Below are 12,708 nucleotides of genomic sequence, written 5' to 3' on the forward strand. Positions count from 1 at the left end.
AGGCATACTCTATGTGTAAATAATGTAGAAAAGGGGAGGGAGAGAGGAGATGCAGGAAACATGGACAGGTGAGTATGGCAGGAGGGGGCTGATATATTCTGAGAGAGCCTAACACAAATTCAGGCTAACAAATTAGCCTTCCAACTTGTGTTAGGAGTCTATGAATATATATGAAATACTGAAACTTAATATTCTGAACTGGGGTGTGCCATGTTCAGGGTAGACAGTATGCCAAAAAGGGGGCAAAAACATACCTGTAGTGAAAGATTTATTGCCAACATCACAAATTTGTTACCACATTATTTGGCCAGTTTGGAGTAAGCTTTAGACGTTTCTACCTGTGGGTTAGCAATGTATGTAATAAAGCATGACAAATCCCACCTCCCCAAATGCTTGATCACATGGCCTGGGACCTCGTGCCAGGATGTAGCAGACACTGCATCTATATGAAAAGTATGGCCAGAATACTGTTTGGGGTTAAGCCCCAGCTGTAAAAGTAATGTACGAACATGCTGGACAAACTGTGTCAACGTAATAGGAGCAAATGGAAAAGGGAACAGTGGCCTATCCACAGGCTTATCAGACAAGGTGGTCAAATGTGGCCAAAACTGCTAATGGGCACCAGGGGTTATAAGTGGCAAACATCTTAATTTCCCTACACAGGCTGCCCTACTTGACTGGTCTTGCAGCATTCAAGTTGCAGAATATAATATTCTGGAAAATGAATCAGTTGTTTCCTGAGTAGGGTAGCTGAATTTAGGTTGGGATGTGTAAATTTGCTTGTTCTCAGGAACCCTAAAAGGCTTTATATATGGCATCTTTCAGAACCATACTCTGAAGCACACCGAAAGGGGATCTGTCCAACTTGATAGACCTGCAACAGAACATCTGACTCGTAATGGGTAGCTTGGTAAACGGGGATGTACGTTGGGATTTCTGAATCCCTTTAAGAATGGTTCAGGATGCTCTGCGAACAGTGAGGGTCTGTCAGGTTTACTGTAAAGACAATACATGCTGAATCCCTCCCATATATACCCTAATGGTATTATAAGAAAGTTTCAGGTCGGAATGGCAATAAGAAATAAAGGCCAGAATATACTTGATATCACTAGGACCCCTGGTGGGGAATGTAACCTGAAACATATGGAACGTTTTCCACACTGTGTTGTACGACTTGTGGGTATTCCAAGAGAATGACATGTTAGTGAGTCTGGCAACATTAGCCTAATGCTTGTTCAGTCCAAAATAAGCTATGCGTAAAGTGGTCCTGGAGTAGCACGTACGTCCGCATTGTGATTCTGTTGAAGAAAACATGGAAATTAAACCTGGACATAGCATCAGCTGCCACATTAAAAACATAGGGAACAAAGGAAATGTTAAATCTGTGTTGCAAAGACAGCCAGAATAATCTTTGTAGAAACTACATAATAATGAGGGACTTGGATCTGCCTTTGGTAATGATTTCTGCTGTGGCTAAATTATCTGTGTGAAACACCACGGTGTGACCTGACCAAAAGGAGCCCCGCACATGGGCAGCCGCTATAATGGGGTAGATCTCGAACAATGATGATGTTTGGGGAAAAGGAAGGATTTAATCCTCATCAGGCCAGAGGCTGGCAAACCAGAGGGAGCCAAAAATGGCTGCGTAACCATAAGAGGCTGCTGCACCCGTGACTACATGAGAAGAGGACACAGAAGCTTGCGGGATAAACATAGAAATCCTGTGCCAGTGATGGAGAAACTCATCCCATATACCCAGATCTGCTCAAGCAGCAACATTAATACAAACATTTGTGCTGCGGTCAGAGGCGGAAGGAATAGTCTAGAGATAAAGTACCTACCCTGTGGAATAATTCTCATGGCGAAATTCAGCATTCCCAGGAGGGACAGTGGGTCTCTTCTGGACCAGACTGGGGACAAGATCAATATATGAATAGCCTCCCTGATTCTGCTCAACGTATCAAGCGGTACGCTGGCTTGTCTATTGTTTAGGGTGATACCCAGGAAGGTAATAGTCTTAGGAGGACCTTCCACCTTATGGGAAGCCACTGGAACATTAAGAGCCTGAAAAATAGTCAACAAAACTTGAACGTCATGAGGGGCTTTCAGTGGTGACCCAATAAGGAGAAAATCATCCAAATAATGAATAACTTTCTGGCAGTGAGCATAATTTGTTAGCTCCAATTGAGAGCCTGGGAGAGAGCCTGCTTTTGGAACGAAATGTTCATTTAGTGGCAAAATAATACTTGTCTCTCCTTCTAATGCAGTGCCACAGCGACTGTTTGATAGGTAAAAAGTTTGAAAGCATCAGATACAGTGCTCAGCATAAATGAGTACACCCCTTTGAACAGTAAGATTTTAATCAGCATCTCAGTGAACACAGGAAGAATTTGCAAAATTTTACAAAACCCAGTTTAATATAGAGCATTTGTTTAGCTCATTACATGAAAGTAAGGTTAAGGTCAAACCATGCTTAAAAGTATAATAGATTTATTTGGCATACAAAAATATTGGTAAAATTCATAAATATCATTGTTACATACATAGATGGTTAATGACAATCCCAGTTTGAACAGCATAATTCATCCAATAGTACATAAATTGATAAAATTCTGATACATATCAGCCATGATTCCTTCCAAATGATCCATTCATTATAAAATTTCTCCAAGGTGTGTCTATCAATGTGTATCTCAAGATAATCGTCTCAGAACGATTCATCCCTTTTACGCGTTTCGCATTCAAGCTTCTTCAGGGGATTCGATTCATCTAGCAAATGGAAATTATGCATGTAGTTACTGTATATCATTCATTTGGGCGTGCCCATCTTGATATCATGCCTATGGGGGGTGGGAGAGACCCATTGTCGGGATTCTCCCTGTGTGCATACAGCGCACACCTGGAACAGGCATCAGGTACTCACCTATATCAAGTACCTGGAGGTGGGTCGACATGGAGTAGGGCTGGCACGAGGTGGGTGGCTGGAGGTAGCCCTGCCATCACGTACCGTCCATTCTCTCTACCCGGACCCCGGGGTTTTAAAGGGAGGAATACCCTAGGCAGTGGGAGAGAGCCACAATATGATCCCATTCGGAACGGCGACCTATGAGGGACGTATGGCAAAATCAACTATGAGTGACAATGTGTGTATTTGAATACCAAAAATAATATGATAAGGTGTCTATATGTGTATGTATACACACATATGTGATTAATCGCTCCTAGGTTTGCTTGGGTGAGGTCGCTTGCTGTTGGTGGGTGTGTATAAACCCTATATATGTATATGTGTCGATAGTTTAATCAGTTTGCTATGTGTTTCCCAAATCCCAGGTGGGACATGTGTGTATACTACTATCCACTACTGTTGGGTGTGTGAAATTCCCATTGATGGTGACACAGCAACAAATATCAATGCCTAAACAAGGTGACAATCAAAACTCAATTTGAAAAAGGGGAAGGGGAAGTGGGAAAATGTACCTGGTTTGAAGCCAAGATATATGAGAAGTAGATGTGTGTGCTGTCCTCAGTTCGCAGCTCCGAATGGTGCGCTCTCCACACTAGCCCCAATGATATCCCTCCCCTTAAGTAACCCCCATCACCGAATTGAAAGCACCGGACACAGGTGTTCCAGGTGCCTATCGGCGATGTGGACTTCCATACACCCTGTGGTCCCCACCCACCGCTACCAGGGTAACGAGGGAAGCGATCCCTAGGGGCCGCCCCCTCGTTTTGCATGCAAATGGACATCTGTCCAAGCACGTCGGGTGCGGTGAGCATTTGGCGATGGAACGGCCAGGGGGATGAGGGAATAAAGTCCAAAGGTCCCAGGAGAGGACTCCATCGAGCTCAAATGCCCCATGCCTAACATTGTATGAGGCAACCAGTCTCCAGTGGGGATACACATCCTCATATGCCTGTATTGGTTTCCAACCCATTCAGTGAACGTATTTAATTTATGGCAGTATTAGTGACTACATGGGAAATCATTGGACTACTGGGGTTAATATAATGAATTGATAAAACTGCACTTCGCTGTTCCAACTGTATATCTTTCCCGTATGGGATTTGCAAAATCTATCCTAATTTCCGTCATATTATACTTTATTGTTCTAATTATTATTAAAGGATATGTCCCGTCTGTTCAATTAATTCATAGGAACCAATGTAATGAGTCGTCGAATTGAAAACGTATACATCCGAGCACCTTCCCAGGTCCCAGAGGGAAAAGTGTATCCCAAGTCAGGAATCCACTTTGCCTCCGACTTCCATATTCTTTTTCATTATTTCTTTTGTTATTATTATTAATATTCTTATTATTGTTATTTTCGTGCAGAATGCTTTTTTAGATAGTAGGGTGCCTCATCGGCTATGATTTCCTACTATATAGCATTCAATACATCTCTGGTGCCAAAAGGCGCTATAATTTATTTTCAAGGGGTATTTTACTCTTAGCCTAAACATGCTTGGTTCCAATTCATTTCTCTGCCAGTTGAGTGGCTTACAATGTGGTAAATGTGATTTAGACTGTTCTGAGACGATTATCTTGAGATACACATTGATAGACACACCTTGGAGAAATTTTATAATGAATGGATCATTTGGAAGGAATCATGGCTGATATGTATCAGAATTTTATCAATTTATGTACTATTGGATGAATTATGCTGTTCAAACTGGGATTGTCATTAACCATCTATGTATGTAACAATGATATTTATGAATTTTACCAATATTTTTGTATGCCAAATAAATCTATTATACTTTTAAGCATGGTTCGATATATATCTCTCCACAAACCCTCTCTACAAACCCCCCCCTTTTTTTGCATATATACTATGAGGGGGAGAGATGAATACAAGGAGCCAATGTGGAGGCGACTCACTATTGTTTTTAATAATATGACTTAGATTACAGAATCTTCACTTACTCAAATTGGCTGAAGCAAAAATTAATACACCCCACAACAAAAACTACTACATCTACTATTCTGTGTGACCTCCATGATTTTAAAGAACAGCACCAAGTCTTATAGGCATGGAATGAACAAGTTAACAACATAGTGCGGTGAAGGGGGTTCTTCACAGTAAGATCAGTTAGGGTCTGGAACTCACTGCCACAGGCGGTGATTTCAGCAAATAATGTGGAATTGTTCAAGAAACTTTTGGACGATTTCTTAAGGGACCGTAATATACAGGGGTACGGGTACTCCTAGAATGAGATCCTAATAGGTTGGACTTGATGGACTAATGTCTTTATTCAACCTCAAATACTATGTAACTATGTAGTGCAACATCTATCTTTTTGCATTCTTCAAGAATGACCTCTTTTGGAGCCTGGATGCAGGATGGAGAGTGATGCTCAACTTGTCTCTTCAGTATTCCCCATAGGTGTTCGATTGGGTTCAGATCAGGAGACATACTTGGCCACTGAATCACAATCACCCTGTTCTTCTTTAGAAATGCAACAGTGGCCTTCAATGTGTGTTTTGGATCATTGTCATGTTGGAAAAGTGCACGACGACCAAGGGCACAGAGTGAAGGTAGCATCTTCTCTTTCAATATAGAGCAGTATATCTGTGAATTCATGATACCATCAATGAAATGCAGCTCCCCGACACCAGCAGCACTCATGCAGCCCCACAGAAGGACACTGCCACCACCATGTTGCACTGTAGGCACCTTTTCATTATTCTTTGTACTCCTCACCTTTGCAACGCCATACAGTTTTGAAGCCATCAGTTGCAAAACCATCGATCTTGGTCTCATCACTCCAGAGTACAGAGTCCCAGTAGTCTTCTTCTTTTTCAGCATGGGCCCTGGCAAATAGGTGAGATTTTTTGTGCATGGGCTTTAGAAGGGGCTTCCTTCGTGGATGGCACCCATGCATGTCATTCCTCTGCAGTGCACACCTGTAGCTTGCAGGTGTGCACTGCTGCGTTGTCTTTTTAGGAATCCTTTGTAAAGTTTTAAATGTTGATTAAGCAAAGAATGTATATATTGTGAAAAACACCCCCATGTAGACTATCGGGTGGTCTGCTTCATAGTTTACTTGCCAACCCAGGTTGTAGTAGCCCTTCAGAGAGTATTCCTAATTTATGCAAAGCATGCTAGAAGTGTATAGCAGTGTGCATAGTTAATTGGAAATCCTAATGTTAACATGTTAACATGTTAGCATGTAAAAATGTGAACATGCTCCTCTAACACCTGTTATGATATGTTATATATATGGGAATGTTATCTAGGAGAGAAGTAGATGGTAACAGAGCTGGTCAGACAGCCACCTAAGAAGACTTTGTTTTCCCCTTTTGTTTTTTTTGTGGAATTCACCCCTGCATGTAAATATTCATGCATAAATATCAGCATGACCAGTTGGCATGGCAGCCCCTAAAATCAATGCCCGGTGAGCAGTTGTCACACATTATCCAGGGGCAAAAGCCTGCAACAGGCAGAACAGATGCCAGGGCAGTGCAGGTCTTTAGACACATGGTCAAGGCAAATGACAGACTAAAGCAGAGTCAGGAGGGTGATGGCTAGGTCAGGCACAAAGTCAAGGTTCCATATAGTTAAACAGAGAGCAATGAATTCCTGAGAACAGTATGCACATGTAACCATCATTGGATTTATTTTAGCAGCTTTAAACTACTTTGATATTGGAAATGCCAGCCTACCACTCTATTCCGAATTTGCATACACAGTCATGGTAAAGTTAGGACTTGTAAGATGGGAGCATTAGTTAAACCTTCATTTATACCAGAAAACTTTCAAAATATGTATTAGAATCTATAATACATTTCTGTTATCACACCTGTTAAACTGAAACCTTGTTCATGCTTCATTCATCTAACTGTTTTTATGGGTGAGTGAGTGATCTGGTACCTGGAGGGCAAAGAACCATATGTAGGTAAATACCAGAAATTATATCATGCTAACCTCTTGGAAATAGAACATTGACTATTGTACATAATGTACACAATTTAAAATAATGAGCGTTATATTTTTCTCTGACAGGATATTAAGGAAAATTGAAGTAGAATAGTTATAGCGAGGAAGAAAAAACAAATCCTGAACGTGGCTGACTTTAATCATATAGTTTATAATGGTGCTTTACTGAGAGGCTTGATATTGACAAAATGCATCAATGTCTTAGCCTTTTTAAGCAAAAGACTTGCAGGAAAATGTTCATATTAGTTTAATAAATGTGACAATCATCAAACACCCAGGATTATTTAGTAATACCATCTCACTGCAAACATTTTATTTTAACATTATCAAGAATATGCATAATCCAGCTTTACTTAGCTCAGATTTAAGGTAAGCCTTTTGGTGACAACTATCTTATTTGTGCCTGTCTCTTTAAGGAACTTATTTATGTTCCTTTCTCCTTACTTCCATTGCATATGTGTTAATCAAGTTAGTGCTTATTAAATATCGATTTCAGCTTTTACTTTTCATGCAATTCAAATTAACCATTTCTCTGTTGTAAATGTATTGAAGCCACATACAGATATGGTAAATCCATACTGTATGCCATATGTAATGCTAGCAGTCTCCTTGAATCTGCCCCTCTCCGTCTACTTAACATGAGCCATTATAAAATGATCAGTTTGATACTTCTGGTATAGAGAGTTGCTGCCCTTATTGAGCTACCTGCTGAACAACATGCAGGATAAATAAACAACATGGTAGGTCCCTTTTGCAGTGAGTAAAAAGTTGTATCCTTAATGTATCATCATTTATATCTTTGATTTATTAAAGCAGAACTCCAGTCACACTGACCTGCAATAAAAATTAATATAAAAACTAGATAAACTATAGGTGATAAAATGTGACTATAGCATTTAGAAAGGGAGAGATTTTCTCTATTATCGATTGAGGGACACACATTGGTGATAAATATGCAACCTCGAGTTTTAATGCCACCTTAAATTAACACTAGGCACATAGAAAACTGAAAAGACAGTCCCCCTTGCGGCTATACCCTCTCCCAGCTCATTCCTGCCCAGTTTTGCTTACTGTCCTCAGGAGAGTATATATGGTTTCTTCAGCTCTGCTGTTTTCTCATCATTTGAAAGATGTTTCAACTATCAATAGCTGCTGGTAGTTTCAGCCTGGATACTGAAATTCTGGAAGTCTCTCCAGTCAGTAAAAGAGCACAAGTTTTCCCAATGTATTGAATATACTGGTGTCTCCTCTGTGATATTCCTGCAGTTAGCAGTGACAATGTGACAATCCATCTGTATTTAGTTAGCTCAGTAAAATGTAAACCCCTAAGGGGAGGATGGTTAGTCCCTAGGATCAGTCCTAATGTATCAACCTAATGAAAATGTTTCTCAAGGCAGCCACTAAAGATGCTATTCCCACTTGGTATGTAGAGCTGAAACACAAGAAAAAAAACACAGGCAGGGGTGCATCTAAGAGCAGCAGTCTGACTCAAAATCCAACCAATTATGTGGATGTTACTAACCTTGTAATATAGCAAGAAAGACACATATGTATGACCACAGCAAAAACTCAGTCTGGCTGCAATCAGAAGGATGGTTGTCAAGTGGCTGTGGGCGACCCATCTAATCATCATCTATTTTGCAAGGTTTAACTTGGCACAGGAAATATTTTTACATTTGCGCTTTTTACAGTTCCTACTCCTAATCACTTGCGCTGGCAGCCAATTCTGACTCTGCTCTGATTATTTCTAGTGGAGGTATTTCCTGTTTAGCCAGGCTTTATGACTCGGCTAGTGCAGCTTGTTGTTCCTCCTGATCACAAAGGTTTAAAAGGTCCATTAAACCCTTCCAAAGCAAAATCTGATACAGAAATGTCTAATATTTCTGATTGTGTCAGGAATCTTCCATAGGATTTATTGTCGAAGCAAAATCCTCCCTTCTCTAGAATTCCCCACTAGCTGAATTTTAGTCAGCAGTTGTGTCTCAATAAACCTTTGACAGTCTCCATAGAAGATAGTATTTACTTTATTGACCCTACTGATAAGAATTTCTCATTCCATCTACTCCCAGGTGGGCTCTACCTGTGCACTCATTTCCTAGACTTTTGCTGACTGGTCTGACTTGAACATAAGCACAAAAATCTGGTTTTGCAACTGTGGGGAAGTGAAATATATGTACGGTTGTAGAAACAAGAAATCCTGACAAATCTTCAGAAACTGGGATTGTCTCAAAAGCTTGATTCACACTGAATGTCTTGCAGCTGTGCTGGCTGGTTTGTTCTTTCCAGTGCTGCCCCAACGCAAGACAAGGCAATCTGTCTTGTCACAGATGTGCACAGTTTACACCACCGCAATGCCGTGCGTTGTGATGATGTGTACTGAAAAAAAAGTACTGCGTGCAGTGAGCCACAAGCTACACTCATGACACGGCTGTGCGTTGTAGCATAAAATCTGAGACTGCTTGCACGACGGGGCATGGGCCAACTAAAAAAAGAGTTAGTTTGCAGAAAGTAATGTGTGTTGTCCACGATCACCTTTCATTCAGTACCTTTTTTTGTTGCTTGCATTAGAATAATTAGGAATCTAATTGACTGTTCTGTACTTTACGTTGTTTAACTGAGGCCCATGGAGGATTGCCAAAATTGAGAAAGTCTTTTGGACATTCTAAAGCTTTAACCTTTTTAATAATAATATATGCTCTTTTTCAAAAGGAACATAATAAATCTGCAGAAGAGGAACCTCTGAAAAAAGCACTGAAGAACTATCCAAACAACAATGAAGAAAGCTCTCAACTTTCAGATGGGCAATACGAAGCCCAAATCTATGACACATCAGGTGATGAAACAGAAGTATCTGAAGATATGGAAGCTGAAGGTACTAAAAACAACTACACTCATCCCAAGTTATGTCAGGGCAAAATAAAACAAAAATAAATAAGAAAAAAAGCATGTACTGCACCTCTGCAATACATGCATATTTCCTTATGTTGTATCCTCTTAAATACCCTGCAGATATTGAAAGATACATGTTAATCTAATAGAAATGTACTCCGCTCCTAATTTCCTCTTGTGGAATGACCGCACATGCCTTTTTGTGGGCTGCAGTTGCAAGGATCAGTGCAAGCCCTCCACAGTGGTCTATTGCCCATTGGTCTATACCTACTAAACCCCTCCCATTATCCCGTAGGGATTCATTGTTCTGTAGTGCAAGATAAGGTGACATTTTGAGATAGCATAGAAATGTTCACCAAGGGGACATTTTGAGACATTGCTTTAAAGCTTTAATGAAAAAAATCAGTAGATCCAAAGATATAGACAGCTGAAGCTTCCTGCAGGTCTCAACTTTAAAGTCGAGGTGGGCTCTGTTTCTTCCACTGCATCGAATGACAAGCTCGTATCTATGGCAGAATATATCCTCTGGCTTGCCAACTTTGGACAATTGATAAGGAGTAAAATGTACAAATGTGAAAACCTTGTACAACTGCTATTGTCCCCCTCCTCCATCCTAAATAAAAGCTGTCATCTGAACCTGTTGCTTTAGTATCACTGATATTTAACATTGTAGCTTTTTTGTTTTTTTTCAGTAGTTTATTCTTACTTTAAATAAAAAATCTATTATTTCATTGCACTTTTTCTAGATCATGATGGAAAACAAACAACTGATGGGAATGAATCTACAGCAACTGACAGTGATGACTGCATCATTCCTGCAGCTAAAGAGGTGAAACCAGTAAGTACAATGCTTCTATTTTACTGCCTGGTTAGTAGTTTCTTGGATCTCAATGTAGTAAAATGCATCTTGCAGGACATAATTATAAATTTTTAGGCACATTGATTAACACCACAGTGATTGCCTCTCTCCATATGGACTAGTCAATACCTGCTCCCTCACAAAACTAATGTGCGTCTATGTGTATATAGCGCTTGAAAATATCTCTCTCGCTTTCTCTCTTGTTTCTTTTTCACAATTCATATTTAGACCCACATTTAGATGACAATTCATGTCTGTATACATACTGTATATCTACTTTTGGTAACTTCTTTGTCAAATTATTAGTAGTATTATATACTAGTGCATACTACCGTATTTTTCGCTCCATGAGACGCACTTTTTTCCCCCCAAAAGGAGGGGGGAAATGTGCCTGCGTCTTATGGAGCGAATCCCGACGCCCGAGACATGCAGTTTCGGGCGCCGGGCGAGTAGTAGGAGCCACTGCTCGTTTAAAGCCGAGCAGCGGCGGCGGCGATCGTATTCAGCAATAGGAGCCACTGCTCGTTTAATACGAGTGATCTAATGAGATCACTCGTATTAAAACCGAGCAGCGGCGACGATCGAGATCACCATAGAGCAGACGAAGAACGGACTTTCTTTGTCTGCTCTGTGTGATCACTGAGACCGTGGCGCTGTAATCATTACATCATGATTACAGCGCCACCTGTCTCAGCGGTCACTAACTGCAGCTTCTGTCACAGCTTCTGTCATAGAAGCTGTGTCAGAAGCTACAGTCTGTCGAGTGCTCCATAAGGCGCGCCGGACCTCCCTGCGTCCTATGGTCCGGTGCGTCTTATGGACCGCAAAATACGGTATATACTGTATATTGGAGTGTTACTTTGCAAGACTCCTGATAAAAGCACAAGGCCGTGCCCCACTTTTAGACTCCATTCTAAATATATTCAATAGATTGTTTTTGCTGTACACGATGTTCAACAAATTCTTTCTTAGTTGCATCCAACATACTTCTGCATACTTACCACTACTGCAGAGTTGTCATGCCGATTACAGGAGGGCCTTCTAATGTTATAATTAGCATAGTTAACTAAACGAAGAGGATGTTGATGGGCATGGACACAGCTCCTTGAATGCTCAAAGAAATGGTGCAAGTGTCACAAAATCCCTTGTAATTCAGAGATCAAGGGGGCATGTTGTGATCTTGCTTGCTGTGCAAGATAGATCTACATCCAATTGTGCTCTTTAGGTTGCAGCTTGGGGGAGGAGGGATCAAGGAACCAATATTGATCTAAAAACGTAGGACAATAGTGCTGCAAACAGGCAACATTTTTTTCTTACATCTAACTCATCACTTTACAGTAATCTTAGGGAATAACCTCTGCAACCTTTATTTTTTGTTGAGCCCAGAGTTCAGCTTAGTATTAGAAAAGTAATCAGTTTTATGTAGCAATTGAGGGAAGTGGATTGTTTTTTTCCTAATAGCAACAGCTAAAAATTAATAAAACTCAAAACATCTTCAGGGTATTTATCTCAGTGTTTTTAATTCATGTTAAACTTCATAATTTGCAATACCTAAAAGAATGCATAAAATAATTCACACTCTGCCTTTCTTTCCCATGAAAACGCTGCCAAAACAAAATTGTATATATATTTATTATTATACAGGATTTATATAGCACCAACAGTTTGTGCAGCACTTTACAATATAAAGGAAGACATTACAATCACAATACAATTCAAGACAAGATGGTAGGGAGGGCTTACAATCTAAAAGGGTAGGGCAAGTGATACATGAGGAGGTAGCAGTGTGGGGATGAATAGTTTTATGTATATTGTGATATTTGGGGGACTTGGCACAATGGTAAGCATGCAGGGATCAGTCTCAAAGCCGTTATTGCTTAAACAGGCAATCCAGCAAATAATGGCTTATCTTCAGCATATAATAAAATCAAGTTTGCTTATCTTCAGCATAGAGTCTCACTGACTTAAATCTTGCTCGCAGGCACACCAGAGTCCCAGAGCTTTTTTTCTAGCAACTTC

The 12,708-nt window shown here is 40.4% G+C and overlaps 1 protein-coding gene across 1 annotated transcript in view; it reads left to right on the forward strand.

The window, feature by feature from the left end:
- Positions 1-12,708, forward strand: part of RPGRIP1L (RPGRIP1 like) — a 210,623-nt gene that overhangs the window by 134,207 nt on the left and 63,708 nt on the right. Inside the window, exons 22-23 of the mRNA XM_018554730.1 lie at positions 9,651-9,813; positions 10,577-10,668. Coding sequence (XP_018410232.1) covers positions 9,651-9,813; positions 10,577-10,668 — 255 coding nt within the window. The remainder of the gene's footprint in view (positions 1-9,650; positions 9,814-10,576; positions 10,669-12,708) is intronic.

This window comes from Nanorana parkeri, unplaced genomic scaffold (genome assembly GCF_000935625.1).
Source record: "Nanorana parkeri isolate BGI_ZX_2015 unplaced genomic scaffold, ASM93562v1 scaffold170, whole genome shotgun sequence".
NCBI lineage: Eukaryota > Metazoa > Chordata > Amphibia > Anura > Dicroglossidae > Nanorana > Nanorana parkeri.